Here is a 17,586-nt window from a genome sequence, read left to right as displayed (position 1 = left end):
TAATTGCATGTAATAAAAAATTTAGTATAGTCACTGAGTTATGGGTCATTCAGACGACCGTATGTGTTTTGCAGTCCACAAACTGCGGCTCCGGATACCGGTGCATTTTGTGGACCGCACATGGTAAGCCTTATGATAGAAATGCCTATTCTTGTCTGATATTGTGGACAAGAATAGGACATGCTCTATCTTTTTTGTGAGGCCACAGAACATTAGTACGGATGCGGACAGCACGTGGTGTGCTGTACATATCTTTTGCGGCCCCATTAAAATGTATAAATCTGCATTCATTTTGCAAAATTGCGGAACGGATGTAGATACATAAATACGGTTGTCTGACTGAGCTCTTATTCACTGAAATCTATCTGTATAGCGCCACCTGCTGTTTGCCCTTTTTCTAAATTGTCTGTCTTGCTCACTGAGATGGAAGCACATGCTTAGTTCCATCCTTCAACTGCCACCAGTTGCAGCAGAAAGGACACCACCAGCTGTGATATAGAGAGAGCTGCAGCAGAAAGGACACCCCCCAGCTGTGATATAGAGAGAGCTGCAGCAGAAAGGACACCCCCCAGCTGTGATATAGAGAGAGCTGCAGCAGAAAAGACACCCCCTAGCTGTGATATAGAGAGAGCTGGAGCAGAAAGGACACCCCCTAGCTGTGATATAGAGAGAGCTGCAGCAGAAAGGACACCCCCTAGCTGTGATATAGAGAGAGCTGCAACAGAAAGGACACCCCCTAGCTGTGATATAGAGAGAGCTGCAGCAGAAAGGACACCCCCCAGCTGTGATATAGAGAGAGCTGCAGCAGAAAGGACACCCCCCAGCTGTGATATAGAGAGAGCTGCAGCAGAAAGGACACCCCCCAGCTGTGATATAGAGAGAGCTGCAGCAGAAAGGACACCCCCCAGCTGTGATATAGAGAGAGCTGCAGCAGAAAGGACACCCCCCAGCTGTGATATAGAGAGAGCTGCAGCAGAAAGGACACCCCCTAGCTGTGATATAGAGAGAGCTGCAGCAGAAAGGACACCCCCTAGCTGTGATATAGAGAGAGCTGCAGCAGAAAGGACACCCCCCAGCTGTGATATAGAGAGAGCTGCAGCAGAAAGACCCGCCCCCTTAGCGGCAGCACAAAAAACCCGCCCCCTTAGCGGCAGCACAAAAGACCCGCCCCCTTAGCGGCAGCAGAAAAGACCCGCCCCCTTAGCTGCAGCAGAAAAGACACGCCCCCTGAGCTGTCAGCTTGAAATAAATCTAGCAGAGCAATGAACGGGGAGATCTCTGGATCCATGTGAGGTACAGGGCAGGTTCTAGCTTTGTTAGAAAGAGGTTTTCATGTACTAGATTATGTATGATTTCCATTTTTTTTTACATTGCTCATGGAATAATCCCTTTAATGTGTATGGGGCGGCCTGTCTGCCCCCCAGTATCTGCATTCAGAGGAAACATGGTAGAGGCATGGCGGATTTCATTCCTGGGAAGATAAATGGCACCAGACGTATCTTTCAGTCCTGTTCTTCACTATTAAATCACTAGTGGCGGGTGGTACAGACCCATGAAAATCTGCAAGCTTCAGACTGAGCACATACCACTATATGTCCGGGTCTTGAAGACTTACACCGCACTTAATTATTACAGTTCTTTCTCTGTTTCTCATCCAAAAATCTAAGAAGCTTGTCGACCTGACACCTGTCCCATGGAGCCGTATAAACGGACTAGTGCTGCCTGTCTTCCTTGCATCGCGTCCTGTTATTATCATAGGGACAGACATGGAGGCAGTGAACACACTTGTGACCAGTTCAGTCTTTTTGCAGTTCCTGTTTCCAGATGCGAAATCCCTGGATGGAGCGGAGTCGAGGACCGGCGGCAATAATGGCGATACAGCAGCCCAGCCAGAGAGCGAGGACTATGTAAGTTGTTCTGTAGAGAAATGACGTCATGCAGATATTCTCAGATGCAGAAGGTTCACAACCTTAAGAGAGAGACTTCTAATTTACTGACAGCGCCACTCTTCTCCATGGGTTGTCGCCGCCTTTCAATGAATGGAGTGATTCTGATCTAAAAAAAAAGGGACGTTTTATTAATCCATATAAATACAGTAACTTTGTACGTACTTTACCTATTTTGTACTAATCCTGAGTATAGCTTTCTTCCTATACGGCGTCGGGCCAGGAGCTCATGAATATCAAGACTCCCGAGCACATGCATTACATTGAGCAGACCTCATTGCTCAGCTCGTGCTGGAGCGGCGCAGTACAGATTTTCGCAAAAAAAAAAAACTGGGACAATTCAAATGAGTGCCCAGCGTATTAATTAAATGTGGCGCCTCACCAGATATGTAATTTCCGATTCCTTACCTTACTTTACACCAGTAAACTGCTTTACTAAATTTGGTCATTTTTATGACACCCTTCACGTCCCACGTTTCAAAGCTGCTGAGGAAGGGCCAAAAAGTTTCTGAAAACCGCACAGTTTTGGAGCATCCCACCTACAGCCCTTTTTGTAGCAATTTTGGGCAAAATGTTGATGCAAACTCATTCCCAGTATGTCCTTCAAACTATTTGGAGCACTACTATACATCTATGTTATTTTGCACTACATAAATTTGATGGATATCTTCCTTCTGTCACTTTAAATGAGATGCTGATTTTATTTTGCCGGAGCTTGGTTCTGAAATTTTGAATATTCCGTGCCATCTGTCCTTGGCTATTAAACGAACTCATTTGTAATGCAACAATGCTCAAATTATTGTAAAGTGCTTAAATTATGTATGCCTGGTGTAATCGTCTCTCTCTGTGCGCAGAACCTGTACAGCCAGCTCAAGTCCGCGCCACCCGACAGCCTGACGTACAAGCTGGCGCTGTGCCTCTGTATGGTCAACTTCTACCACGGAGGGGTGCGAGGGGTGGCGCACCTGTGGCAAGAGTTCGTGCTGGAGATGCGCTATCGGTGGGAGAACAATTATCTCGTCCCCGGGTGTGTTTATTAAATAGCATCTGACGTAAGGTTCTCTGTAGATGTGAATATTCACAGCACAGCATGGTCTTCTAGCTGATGTATATGTAACAGGCCCTAAAGAAGTAGCTGCTAATAGCACTCACACATAGTCTTGCAAATAATTCTGAAGGTTCCCAGTACTGGAGATATGTAAAATAGTAATTATGGAGGACGACAATAGTGCGAGCATCATCCCAGTCAGCATCATCCCAGTCAGCATCATCCCAGTCTTAAAGGGGTTGTGTCACTTCAGCAAATGCCATTTATCATGTAGAGAAGGTTAATACAAGTCACTTACTAATGTATTGTTATTATCCATATTGCCTCCTTTGCGGGCTGGATTTATTTTTCCATCACATTGTACACTGCTTATTTCCATGGTTTGCGACCACCATGCAATCCAGCAGCGGTGGCCGTGCTTGCACACTATAGAAAAAAGCACCAGCCTATGCGTGCTCCCACAGTCCCTGCCACCAGAGAGGTCGGCACTTTTTCCTATAATGTGCAAGCACGGCCACGGCTGCTGGATTACAGGGTGGTCATGACCATGGAAACAAGCAGTGTATAATGTGATGGAAAAATGAATCAATGATCATAACAGAATCAGACTACACAGGGTTTGTTGTCTGTTGCCATGGAGATTCATGGATCTGCTTAGTAGCTACAGACCCAAAACGGGAGTTCATTTTTAATTAAGACCTATTGCAAAGTTACTTCAGTTTTAATTTCAGATACATTGGGAATATATAAAATAATTGGTTACATCGGTGGAGATAGGCTTTAAGCAGCTTTAGACTGAAGAAACAGCTGGGTTTTGGGCAAGTTACTGTACATTAGTAAGTGGTTCACGACTTTTTATTAAAGTTTATGTACTGGAACTTCGGCAACCCCAATAATTTACTTCCTGGAGTAAATGTAGAGTATGTAAGTATTATGAATAGGGCCACGTGTGTAGATTTTAATGCGACTTTCCATATTCTCTAGATTAAGCAGTGGCCCCCCAGATCTGAAGTGCTGCTTACTCCACCAGAAGCTCCAGGTTCGTGTTTTCCATTTCCCATGTATTCAGCCCTTGGCTGAGTCTATGAGATAACGTGTAAATCTGCCTTTCTGACCTTCAGATGCTGAACTGCTGCATTGAGAGGAAGAAGGCGAGAGATAACAGCAAAAAGGGGAACACCCCCGACTCCTCCGATTCAGCCCTCAATAGACCGGCAAGTAATTCAATGAACTCTGCTGCAGACCTGGAGAAAAATAAGTACGAGGTGGGCAAGTCCTGGGAATCCTGGAGTGACAGCGAGGACGAGTTTTTCGAGTGTCACAGTGACACGGAGGAATTGAAGGAAAGCGGGCAAGAAGCGGCAAAGAAGTCGACCAAAGAAGAGGTGAAGGAGATGCTGAAACCCGACGGGCGCTTACACCAGTCTGGAAACCTGACCTTATTGCACATTGAAGAGCCGCTGTATATTCCCATCACACAGGTAAAACCTGAACCCCTTGTTTATTATATTGCAGGATCCATTGTTCACGCCTGAATGCTGAGGGTCTGACTGCTGGGACCAGCAGATCAAGAGAGCGGGGATCCGCAAGTGCCGTGTGTGAGTAAAGCGCTGGTGCACATACATGACTACCTTTCTATTCTCTTCTATGGTACTGATAGAGATAGCCGACCGCTGTATTCAACAGTCCCCTAGAAGTGGTGTCCGCATGTGCACCACCACCCTGTTCACACAGGACTTGTGGGCCCCCATTTTCATGATTGGTATGAGTCCCAGTGGTTGGCCCTTCAGAGATCATGCATTTATCACCTAGCCGGTGGATTGATTGGTAGCAAAAGTTGTTAACGTGTTAACCCCTTTAAAAGAAGGAATTATCTACTTGGGACAAAATCTTTAAAGGGGGTTTTCCTTTACCCAGCAAGCCGGTCGGAATCCCGGTCACCCAATTCTTCTCTTCTGAAAATGTAGCTACCTCCGACCTCACATTCTTTACCAGGGTTTCAGCCTGGGCTTGATCCGGAGGTCACTTTGGCTGTGGGCAGGGCCGGAGCTATTCCTCTCCCTGGCGCATGCACAAATTCTGAATTAACCTCATCTGTACATGCGCCAGAGAGAGAAAAGCTGTAGTTCTGGACCGGTCCACAGTGGAAGTGACATCTTTTTGTTCCATAGCTCAGGCCAGATACCTAGTAAAAGACATGAAGTCAACGGAAGCTGGATTTTCAGAAGAGGAACGTTACGTGACCGGGTTCCTGAGAGGCCGATCCACACAACTTTGGAACAGTAAGTATTTTACAAGCTTTCTCCTGGACATGTTTTCTGTGTAATTAAAGTGTAACTGTAATTTTTTTTTTTTTAGTTGCTAGTTTATTAAAGCTAGGCATGTATACCTGAGTTAGTCTGTCATTGATTGCCAAAAGATCTGTAATTACCTTATAATAACAGCTTTCATTAATGTCCTCTGTCCCTTTCTACTGATCCCTTAAAAGACTGTTGCTAGGGATTGTCTGTCTTCCTTTCAATGTAAACAGAAGACAGAGGGGCTGTCCTTCACACTGCATGCCGGTGTAACGTTATACTTCCCTACCTCGTGAGATTTCCCTACCCTCGTCACTACTGGTCGAACCGGACACGACGTGAGGAGGTGTGCCGTGCCGCGCAGGCGCACAACGACGGGTTAGGGAAATTTCACAGCAGAGTGCGCAGGCGCACGACGACGGGTTAGGGAAATTTCACAGCAGAGTGCGCATACGCCGGGAGCCTCGCCGGCGGTTAGGGTAAATAAAAATTATGGGCCAGTGCGCAGGCGCGATGATCGGATGGATGTTCTCAGCTGGACACCGGCCGACACTGCGCATGCGATGGGAGCCTCACCAGCGGTTAGGTTAGGGAAAAAGCACTGGCCTGTACGTAATTTTTCCCTTCCCTAACTACTGGTGTCAGCGCACTGGCCCATAATATTTCCCTACCCTAACCACCGGCGAGGCTCCCGGCGCATGCGCACTCTGCTGTGAAATTTCCCTAACCCGTCGTTGTGCGCCTGCGCGGCGCGGCACACCTCCTCACGTCATGTCCGGTGCGACCGGAAGTGACGAGGGTAGGGAAATCTCACGAGGTAGGGAAATATAACGTTGCACCTGCATTAGGCTTCAGAGTGAGGAGGCGTGTCTCTCAGTAATCAAATCTGATTGGCTGGCAAGAAGCTGCTGGCTACAGCAAGTGTGTATGTGAAGTGAGGGAAAGCAGTTTTGGCCTCAGAGAACTGGCAGAGGAGCCATCTCGAGAAGGGTTCAAAAACAGCCGTAACTAAGGGAAAATCTCAAGGAAAACAGTGATATGTGAAGAAACTAAATATTGGTTTAGGCCTAATGCTGCAGCAGAAATAACATGCTAAAATAGATTTTTTGCTGAAAACATGAAATTAAACTTTAAAGGGCTTCTGTCACCCCACTAAAGTGATTTTTTTTTTTGGGGCTAGTTAAATTAGTTATATAGCGATATATGAAAATATAATTGTGTTACTTACATTGATCCAGCAGTTTATTGATCGGCGCAGGCGCACTGAGGGAGTGCTGAGGAGACGAGCCTCCTCATCTCAGAGCGCCTGCGCCGAATCAACACAGGCGCGCGATTTTTGAAATGCCGACAGGGCTGGCCGGAGGAGGAGATCCCGGCTGGCCCTGTCAATCAACACGACGAGGGGGCGGATTTCTGAAGCAGCTACCAGCAAGTAGCCGCCCTACTTGCTGGTAGAGACCGAATTTGCATATGATAAAACTTTTTTTTAATTTAAACTGCTGGATCAATGTAAGGAACACAATTATATTGTCATATATCGCTATATATCTAATTTAACTAGCCCCAAAAAAAAAAAAATCACTTTAGTGGGGTGACAGAAGCCCTTTAAGGTGACTTTGCCGTACCCCCAGGTCCCGGAAAACCTCTTTAAAGGAAATCTGTAGCTACTCCCACCTCAGATATTTGACTGCTGAGGGTGGAGATCTGCCCATGTCCCCTCTGGTCTGCAGTGGACCCATTATATTCAGGTTTGGGGAGGGGGGAGGGGGGGGGGGGGGGGTCAGTCATTGGGACAGTAATTTGCTGGAGTCGCCCTTTAACGTTTTGCATTGAAGAGCATTTTGCACCTTGGAGCTATTAAATAATAGATTGCAAAAGACTCAGTCTCTTAACGAACCTCGCTATTAATCCCCGTCTTATTCTGTGTGCAGAGAGGATAGGTTTCTAGTGAAATTTCTGATCTCAAAATCCATTATTCTTTTTGAATGACAGAAGACCTTGTTACTAATTATTAAAGAAGCCGATTTTTTGAATGTACCTATTGAAGCTGGGCGTCTGTGTGCGCTGCATAAAACCTCCGCTCTATCTGCGAGCTTCTTCCATTATGTCACTGCAAGCACGACGGAGCTGCGGCTTCTCTTCCTGGGATGTGACATTACAGATCCTATTGTGATGGGTGCATTGTGTATTAAATACAGTCGTCTCACACTTAACAGACAATGGGAAACTTTCTCGAGGAGTCGACGCCCACTTAGAGACGCTTCGATAGACAGGCACTGAGAAAACTCATATTTATGTGTTGTGTAAAGACCTCTAGAGAGAAAATTGTAAATCTGTTGGAAACAAAACAGGAAAAGGGGTTGTTTTCAGAGAATACAATGTTTAAAGGGGAATATTTCCAAGGACGAGAAAATCTATAATTATCTTTATGCTTCTGGTCACCTTATGATAATGATACTTAATGGAATCGTTTTTTAGAGCATAAAAAATGAATCTACATAACAGTTGAGTCATCATGTACATACATTACTTATCCTGTACTGATCCTGAGTTACATCCTGTATTATACTCCAGAGCTGCACTCACTATTCTGCTGGTGCAGTCACTGTGTACATACATTACTTATCCAGTACTGATCCTGAGTTACATCCTGTATTATACTCCAGAGCTGCACTCACTATTCTGCTGGTGCAGTCACTGTGTACATACATTACATTACTTATCCTGTACTGATCCTGAGTTACATCCTGCATTATACTCCAGAGCTGCACTCACTATTCTGCTGGTGCAGTCACTGTGTACATACATTACATTACTTATCCTGTACTGATCCTGAGTTACATCCTGTATTATACTCCAGAGCTGCACTTACTATTCTGCTGGTGGAGTCACTGTGTACATACATTACATTATTTATCCTGGACTGATCCTAAGTTACATCCTGTATTATTCTCCAGAGCTGCACTCACTATTCTGCTGGTGGAGTCACTGTGTACATACATTACATTACTTATCCTGTACTGATCCTGAGTTACATCCTGTATTATACTCCAGAGCTGCACTCACTATTCTGCTGGTGGAGTCACTGTGTACATACATTACATTACTTATCCTGTACTAATCCTGAGTTACATCCTCTATTATACTCCAGAGCTGCACTCCCTATTCTGCTGGTGCAGTCACTGTGTACATACATTACATTACTTATCCTGTACTGATCCTGAGTTACATCCTGTATTACACTCCAGAGCTGCACTCACTATTCTGCTGGTGCAGTCACTGTGTACATACATTACATTACTTATCCTGTACTGATCCTGAGTTACATCCTGTATTATACTCCAGAGCTGCACTCACTATTCTGCTGGTGCAGTCACTGTGTACATACATTACTTATCCTGTACTGATCCTGAGTTACATCCTGTATTATACTCCAGAGCTGCACTCACACTATTCTGCTGGTGGAGTCACTGTGTACATACATTACTTATCCTGTACTGATCCTGAGTTACATCCTATATTATACTCCAGAGCTGCACTCACTATTCTGCTGGTGCAGTCACTGTGTACATACATTACTTATCCTGTACTGATCCTGAGTTACATCCTATATTATACTCCAGAGCTGCACTCACTATTCTGCTGGTGCAGTCACTGTGTACATACATTACTTATCCTGTACTGATCCTGAGTTACATCCTATATTATACTCCAGAGCTGCACTCACTATTCTGCTGGTGGACTTACTGTGTACATACATTACTTATCCTGTACTGATCCTGAGTTACTTCCTGTATTATACTCCAGAGCTGCGCTCACTATTCTGCTGGTGGAGTTACTGTGTGCATACATTACTTATCCATATCAGTACAGGGATTTGTGGCTACAGTGGTTACAACCATTCATTGGCTGCAGTGGTCATATGTTCCTATGTCAGGACCTCATCGTTGCAGTAGGACGTAAGGAATGGCAGCAGACGTGTGATTAGTAAGATGAGTATACATTTTCTCGCCCAGTTTCCTTGGGGGACACAGAAGACCTTGGGTATAGCTCATCTCCATAGGAGGCGTGACACTAAGTGAAGACTGTTAAGCCCCTCCTCCACAGCTATACCCTCAGCCTGGAGAGAGAGACTGCCAGTTTTTTGCTTAGTGTCCAAGGATGCAAGACACTCCCTGCTCTGCAGGGCTGTTTTCTCCTGGTTTAAATTTTAGATTTTTACTTTTTTATTTCTTTTTGTTCCAGATCATCAGGGATAACAGAGACGCACTAGACCTCTCTGTTCTCCCGGGGTTGAGCTGCGCCAGTGCCGGTCACCCGCACTGCTGCCTCCCCCACAGAAGGCAAGGTGGATCAGGGCAGCCTCGCTCCCCTACATCCCGCCAGCGCAAGGGTCGCCCGCACGCCAAGTCCCTCTTCCAGCGTCCTGCCACTACGGTGCCAGTAGCTGAAGGGGCGACCCTGCTGGAATGGACCGAGGGTGAAGACGGCTGTGGTAAGAGAGTGGCTTCTCCAGCCCTACGTCCCCCACCCCCCACCCAATGGTCTCCTGCGTGCCTGACCCCCCATACTGGGCCTCTAGTCCCCTGCTGGACCTAGGCTGGCTCCTGGGGTGCCGCAGAGCGGCAATCTGCTCCCTGCCTCCTCCCCCTTTTTCCTGGAGTACATGCAGCTAGTGGCTGTCAGCCGTCGCCTGCCTTCTCCTCACGGGCACCCCGTCTTTGGGTTCCCCCCCATCTCGCCTGATCACATTGGGCCTTACCGGAGAGTGCAGGACGCTGCAGTGGAGTAAGGCCTCGCCTCCGGCCAGCACTAATATTCCGGTGCGGCCGGGCGCCGCAAAATTTTAGGCTCCGCGGCTTGGGGTGGGCTCCCGCGGCAAGCCGCCACTCCGGGCCCCGTACTCTTCCGGCCGGCGGGGTGGGCTCCCGCGGCCGGCAAAACGCCATTCCGGGTCCCTGTCTCTTCCGGCCGGCGGGGTGGGCTCCCGCGGCCGGCAAACCGCCTTTCCAGGTCCCTGTCTCTCCCAGCCGGCGGGGTGGGCTCCCGCGGCCGGCAAACCGCCATTCCGGGTCCCTGTCTCTTCCGGCCGGCGGGGTGGGCTCCCGCGGCCGGCAAACCGCCATTTCGGGTCCCTGTCTCTTCCGGCCGGCGGGGTGGGCTCCCGCGGCCAGCAAGCCGCCATTCCGGCCCCTGTCTCTTCCGGCCGGCGGGGTGGGCTCCCGCGGCCGGCATTGGGCTTGACTATTCCCCTGCAGGCCCCGTCCGACCATCGGTGCCGGTCGGCGGGGCTCCGCAAATTTGGTCCTAGGCTTTGCGGCCTGCTGGGCCGCAATTCCGACCGGCCCGCGGGGTGGGCTCCCGCGGCCGGTTTAAAGCGCCATTCCGCCTCAGGTCCCGGCGGGATAACGGGCCGGGCGCCGTAAATTTAGCCCCCGGCTTCGCGGCCTACTAGGCCGCAATATTCCGGTCTCTGGTGGAGGGGGCGGGAACCTCTCCAGGCGCGAATTCTTCCCGCCTGGAGGTTCCTCCGCCCCCAGGGGATCGCACGCCGCCCTCCAGGCCGGATCCCTGTTAACCCTTTGGGTACAGGCCGGCTCCCAAATGGGTCTGTATAGTTGGCCCCCCTTTTTTTCCTCAGGTGCCCATATATGGTGGCTCCCCTTTAGCCTTAGAGAGGCTGTGTTTAAATATATAAAAAAAATAAAAAAAAAAATAAATTATAATAATAAAATAAATAATAATAGATCACTGATTTCTATTGGACTGCGCAGGACGCTGCAGCCTCATCAGTAGTGCTGCATGTCTGCATGACCTCTTTCCACAGGCGGCATGGTGTTGCGCTCCCAGCCTGCGTCGCTGCTAAGGCATTTCCCTTTTTAGGCGGTTTTCTTGCCTCTTCCAGGATACGGCGCTGGCCAAGTGCATGCGGCCATTCCGTAGGCAGCATTCATCTTCTCTCCAGTTATGGTGCCTGCCATGTGCATCCCCCCCCCCTCCTAGGCGGGATACTGCACTCTCCCTGGCTGCCGGCTGGCCATGTGCATGACCCCCTTCTTAGGCGGAATACTGCACCTTCACCGGATACGGTGCTGGCCATGTGCACGACTCCCTTCCATAAGCGGAACGCTGCACTCTCTCTGGATTTGCTGCCGGCCATGTGCGTGACCCCCTTCCATGGGCGGAACGCAGCACTCACTGGATTCGCTGCCGGCCATGTGCGTGAGCCAGCCATGTGTGTGACCCCCTTCCTGGGCGGAACGCAGCACTCACTGGATCTGTTGCCGATCATGTGCATGACCCCCCTTTTTAGGCGGAATACTGCACTCTCACCGGATACGGTACTGGCTATGTGCACGACCCCCTTCCTTAGGCGAAATGCTGCACTCTCACTGATGTGCTATGATGCACTTATGTACTATGTTACTATGCTGCACTCTCACTGGTTTCGCTGCCGGACATTTCATAGGTGGTATGCTGTGGTTGTTTCCTCGCAGGTACGTTGCTGGCCATGTGCATGTACCCCATACATGGCAGGGTGCTTGCACTCTCGCTGGAACCGCTGTCGGCCATATGCATGACCCCTCTTCCGTGGGCGGTGTACGCACTCTTGCTGGATTCGCTGCCAGCCAGGGGCATGCCTTCCTTCCTCAGGCGACATGCACACATTCTTACTGACTGTGTTTGTCTTTCGCCAGTACGTTGCTGGCCATGTGTATGACTCCCATGCATGGCGGTGTGCTCGCACTCTCCCTGGATGAGATGCTGGCCATGTGCTTTACCCCCCTTTTTTTCTGGGCGGCATGCTACACTCTCATTCTCGGGAAGGTCACCCAACTTCTCTTGGGTGCTCGATTACCCAGGTCCGGAGGACCTCCGCCTTGGGTTCTTCAGGGTATTCGCCTTCTGTGAGGCAGTGAACCGGGCGTCTCACAGTGTAGCGGGCTCTGCTTTTGAGCTGTCCTATGGATTCCCTGTTGCCCACTCCTCCTTTCGGTTGGAGGGTGTTATGCCGGCCTCTGTCTCGACTACCTTATCTCGCCGGCTTTGTTTGGCTCCCGCTCGGTACAGATCACTCCGATTGGCTTCCCGCCAGACTTCAGAGGCTGTTCTTTCACTGTCCTCCCCTTTGGGGAGAGCATGGTTGTTCATGTGGATGGTTCCGGTGTTCCTTTTGGCCTCGTACTGTCTCCCTTGTTCACACTGGCTGTATTAGCTGTGTGCCTATTACCGAGTCTACCGCGTTCTGTCCTCCCGCTGAGTGCAGATTGCGTGGTCCATTCTAAGACAATGGTCCTGCTGTAGACTTACCTTCTCGGTAACTTGGGGGGACTACCTTTCGGTCCAGATTGTCCTTTGATCTCCCACACCGGGACTGTACAACGTGGTTACATCAGCATGGACTTTAGCCTGTCTTGTCCTGGCATCTGGCGGATCCTTTGGTTTCTTTCCGTCTGTCCTTCTGCTCCCCCACTCGGGTGGATACGGGACAATGTTGTTCGAGGGCCGACGGGACTAGTTTTGTCAACCCTTCTGCCCGAGTTACTGGTCTGTGCCTGATCACATTGGGTTTTCGCCTGCTTGCCAGGCGACTCCAGCGGTTCGCTACTGTCCGCTCCTGGCTGTGTTTCGTCCAGGATCTGTCGTAAGACTTAGGGTTTTTTGTCTGGGGTTCTGTGGGAAGCTGTGCATTCCCCACTCTGAATTTCTCTCCCCATGGTTCTGTCTTTTTTCCAGTCCGGCCTGGACCTGGGACTCCTTTACTTGAGGTGTCAAGTGTCGGCGCTGTTCTTCCTCTTCCAGCGTTCCCCGGTCCTCTGGGCCTGTCAAGACTTTCTTCCTCGGAGTGGCTCTTTGGTTCCTCTGTACTGTCCTTCGGTACCGCCCTGGGGACTATATACTGAGCTCTCGGCGCTCCAATCTTGTCCTTGGAGCCGTTACAGAAGTTCTCTCTACCCCTTCTGTCCTGTACGGTTGTATTCCGTATCAGTCGGGTCTCTGACGGGTGCCTGAATGGCCCCTTTTTTTGTTACGAGCCTTCTGTCTTTTCCAGGACAGGGCTGTTCTATATCCCGTTTCTTCCTTCCTTCCTTCCTTCTGAAGGTGGTGTTTGCCTTTCGCTTCAACACTTCACCTATTTGGACGTTGTTTGGGCCTTGCCGTTTTGTACTTGGAGAGCTCCGACTCTTGTCGACGTTCGGCCTCTTGGGTTTCCAGGAGGTCTGTGCATAGGGTTGACGGACTCCAGGGTGGTTTTTCCTCCGCTTGATCAGATTGGATATTGCTGAGGTTACCGCACCTAGGGCAGGATTCTGTCTTTGGTGTCACGTTCATTTCACCAGAGTGGTCGGTGCCTCCTGGGCCGGAGGCATTGGGCTTCGGCCATGCATTTGGGCAAGGCGGCCACAGGTCTTCCTTGCACTCTTTACAGAGTTCTACAGGGTGCATACTCTGACTTTGGCAGATGCTGCCTTGGCCCGCCTGGGTCTGCAGGCAGCGGTTCATTGATGCCTTTCGGGTGCTTCACCTTGGTGCTGTGGTCCCTCCCCCTTTTGGACTGCTTTTGAACGTCCCAAGGTCTTCTGTGTCCCCCAAGGAAACTGGGCGAGAAAACGAGATTTTTGTATAACTTACCAGTAAAATCTCTTTCTCGCTCTTTCCTTGGGGGACACAGCACCCACCCATTCATTGTTTTTTCTCTGTACGGTTTCCGAGTTTGTGTTACCCGTTGGGTAGTTGGCTTGTTGGTTCCTTGTTGGACTTTGCCTTTTCTCACTGCTTGGACACGCAACTGGCTGCCTCTCTCTCCAGGCTGAGGGTATAGCTGTGGAGGAGGGGCTTAACAGTCTTCACTTAGTGTCACGCCTCCTATGGAGATGAGCTATACCCAAGGTCTTCTGTGTCCCCCAAGGAAAGAGCGAGAAAGAGATTTTACTGGTAAGTTATACAAAAATCTCGTTTTTTTTTTTTTTTTTACACAATGCTATCCAATTTTAAACCTATTTTTTCCCCTGGATGACCCCTTTAAGGTTACATGCACACAACTATATATAATTTGCGATCTGAAAAATACGGATACTGGCCATTTGTATCTCGCACTTTCCTCTGCCCCCATTATCGAAATGGCTTTTCTTGTCCACAAAACAGAGCAGTATAGGACACGTTCTATCATTTGCAGGACAGCTACACGGATGCGGACAGAACATGGGTGATATCTGTGTGCTGTCCTATAGAAATTAATGTGTCTGTGCGATCCCCAAAAAATAAGGATAGGTCATGTGCATGAGGTCTGATTCTAAATATGAACCGTAAAATGATGGACCCCTCAAGCTAATTTCTATATACTGTGGACTATAAGACGCACTTGTTTTCACAGCTACCACATGTTTTACTTCTTCACTGTAAACTTATACTTAAGGATCTGGAATAGTCTCCCTCTCGCACTGGGGAAGGGGGGGGGGGGGGGTGACGATTGGACTTTGAGAACCTTTTGAAGTTGTTGCGAACATTGTTGATCGGTGTACGACGCGTTGGCTAATCTCAGACATTTTAAGCCTCGCCGCTTGTAATTGGTTCCAGCCATTGTGCAAAATCATTTCCTTGATCGGTTTGTTTTAATGTGACAGCAACATCTCGTTTAAGTGCTGGAATTAGAGGGCGATCATTTCACTCTATTATGGCACCGGCTGAGAACTGTTTAATGTAAAGATTTTTCGAGGTGGCTATAAATGCGTTAGAGATTTGAGGGAAAATAATTATTCATGAAACACAAACTTTTCCCATATGAAATGGCGTAGCCAAGCAAATATAATATCCTGATAATACAATGTGTCTTTTCTTTTGGGGGATTTTTTAAAATATTTTCTTGGACTTTCTTTCTTTCTTTTGCATTGCAAGCATTTTTAAGGCTATGTACGCCTTTGGAGCAATTTTTTAATTATTGCATTGTGCTCATTTTAAGATAAAGATCATTTTTTCAGCTAGTTTATTAAAAATGTGGAGCCCATTTCTCTGTACAGGGCCGAGATGTTCTAGTAGCAGGATCTGAAATTTCACTCTGTTCTGTCAGGCAGCTCAGCTGACGGCTCCTTATCTCTCACTTTATAAACACTCATTGTAGCTCAATGAGTATCTTACTGATAAGAATGTGGCCTAAATAAGTGTTTATGACCTTTTAGTAATTTCCAGATAAGATTTATTAGATGACCACAAAGTGAAAGTGAAAGTAGGATACACACAGTTCATTGGGGGACACAGGCATTGGCCATGGGTATAGCTGTTGCCGCTAGGAGGCGGACACTAAGCACACAAAATGTAAGCTCCTCCCTCTTCAGCTCCTTCCTACAGGGACTAAGCTAAAACAGTTTAGTGCAAAAGCAGTAGGAGAAGCCAGACACAATAAAATTACATTATGTACAAACCCAGAACCACACAGGCCCGAAAAGGCCCATAAACAAATGAATGGGTGGGAGCTGCGTCCCCCAATGAACGGAAGAGAAACAGATTTTACGGTAAGTACAAAAATCTAGTTTTGTCATCCGTCTCATTGGGGGACACAGGCTTTGACAATGGGACGTTACAGAGCAGTCCCTGAGGGTGGGCTTAACTTCAACCCCCCTGCCAATCAGAGAACCGCTGTCTGCAAATCTCTACGCCCCAAAGAAGCGTCAGAGGATGCAAAGGTGTGCACTCTGTAAAACTTGGAAAAAGTATGCAAAGACAACCAGGTCGCAGCCTTGCACACCTGAAGGGCCGAAGCCCCGTTATGCACCACCCAAGAGGCCCCCACTGCCCGAGCCAAATGAGCAGTCACCTGGAATGGCGGGGCCCGGTCCTTAACGCGGTACGCTTCCACAATAGCCAAACTAATCCTTCGGGAAATGGAGGTTTTTGACTCTGCCAGCCCTTGTCTCGTTCCATCTGGAATCACGAACAGGGAATCCGTTAGCTGGAAAGATGCCGTCTGGGACAGATAGACTCGAACCGCTCGTACCAAATCCAGGGTATGGAGCAACTGCTCCCGATGATGAGACGGGTCCGGACAAAATGAAGGGAGAATAATCTCCTCATTTAGTTGGAATGCCAACACCACCTTCGGCAGGAAGGACTGCACGGGGCGATGGACCACCTTATCCTAATGGAGGATCAGGAAGGGTGACCAACATGACAGAGCCGCGAGTTCCGACATACTACGGATAGAAGTAATGGCAACCAAAAAAACCACCTTTATAAGACAGAAAGCGCAGCGACACCTGCTGCAAAGGCTCAAACGGAGAGGATTGGAGAGCGTTGAGCACTAGATTAAGATCCCAAGGATCCGACGGAAGACGGAAAGGGGGCGCGACATGCGCCACTCCCTGCAGAGCATTCTGAACCGCCGAAACGAAGCTAAATTTTGCTGAAAAAGAATGGAGACAGCCGACACTTGCCCTTTGAGGGTGCTGATAGCCTGCCCCAAGTCCATGCCCGACTGCAAGAAAGCCAAAAGTCGCGGCAAAGAAAAGCGAACAGGAGACAGCTGTCGCCGCTCGCACCAACTAAAGTAGGACTTCCAGGTCCGGTGGTAGATTCTGGAAGACGACGGCTTCCTGGCCTGAATCATGGTCTGGACCACCGCATCCGAAAACCCACGAGCTTTCGGCACGGCGGCATCAACAGCCATGCCATTAAATGTAGCGACCCTAAATTTGGGTTGAAGATCGGCCCCTGCGACAGTAGGTCCTCCCAAAAAGGAAGACGCTAAGGTTCGTCGGCAAGCAGGGCGACTAGGGACGCGTGCCACACCCTGTGCGGCCAATCTGGGGCGACGAGAATGATGGGCAGTCCCTTGGACCTGATCTTCAGGAGAAGATGCGGAATGAGACGAAGAGGCGGGACCACATAGGGAAACGTGAACTGTCTCCACAGGATCACCAGCGTGTCGCATGGTAGGGCCATGGGCAGTGGTGTAACTAGAGTGTTATGGGCCCCAGTGCAAACTTTGTATCGGGGCCCCCCTACCCCCCGATTTTTACAAAGAAGCGGCAGATTTTCTTACTAATGGCTTTCCCGTGTGGCTAGTCCGCTGCGTGAATGAGGGCCAAGCCCCATTCCGGACAGCAGAGACACGGAGCAGTAACATGATTGATAATGTTCCGTGCCTCTCTGTGACCTTTTTACAAAAAAATCACAGTGAGATAAAGTGGTCACCGTGATTTTAGAGCAAAACGATCATAGAGAGGCATGGAGCATTATCAATCATGTTACTGCTCGGTGTCTCTGCTGTCCGGAGCGGGGCTTGGCTCTCTTTCACACA

At 49.0% G+C, this 17,586-nt stretch overlaps 1 protein-coding gene across 14 annotated transcripts in view; it reads left to right on the top strand.

Moving 5' to 3' along the window:
* RAB3GAP1 (RAB3 GTPase activating protein catalytic subunit 1) overlaps nt 1–17,586 on the top strand; it is a 103,772-nt gene that overhangs the window by 58,552 nt on the left and 27,634 nt on the right. For all 14 annotated transcript variants that reach the window (XM_040440543.1, XM_040440542.1, XM_040440544.1 and 11 more), the window contains exons 14-17: nt 1,812–1,907; nt 2,801–2,973; nt 3,979–4,033; nt 4,116–4,475. In XM_040440543.1, the coding sequence (XP_040296477.1) occupies nt 1,812–1,907; nt 2,801–2,973; nt 3,979–4,033; nt 4,116–4,475 (684 nt within the window). The remainder of the gene's footprint in view (nt 1–1,811; nt 1,908–2,800; nt 2,974–3,978; nt 4,034–4,115; nt 4,476–17,586) is intronic.

This window comes from Bufo bufo, chromosome 7 (genome assembly GCF_905171765.1).
Source record: "Bufo bufo chromosome 7, aBufBuf1.1, whole genome shotgun sequence".
In the NCBI taxonomy this organism is placed as follows: Eukaryota; Metazoa; Chordata; class Amphibia; order Anura; family Bufonidae; genus Bufo; species Bufo bufo.
Note: the sequence above shows the minus strand (reverse complement) of the source record. Positions and strands in the feature narration are given on the sequence as shown.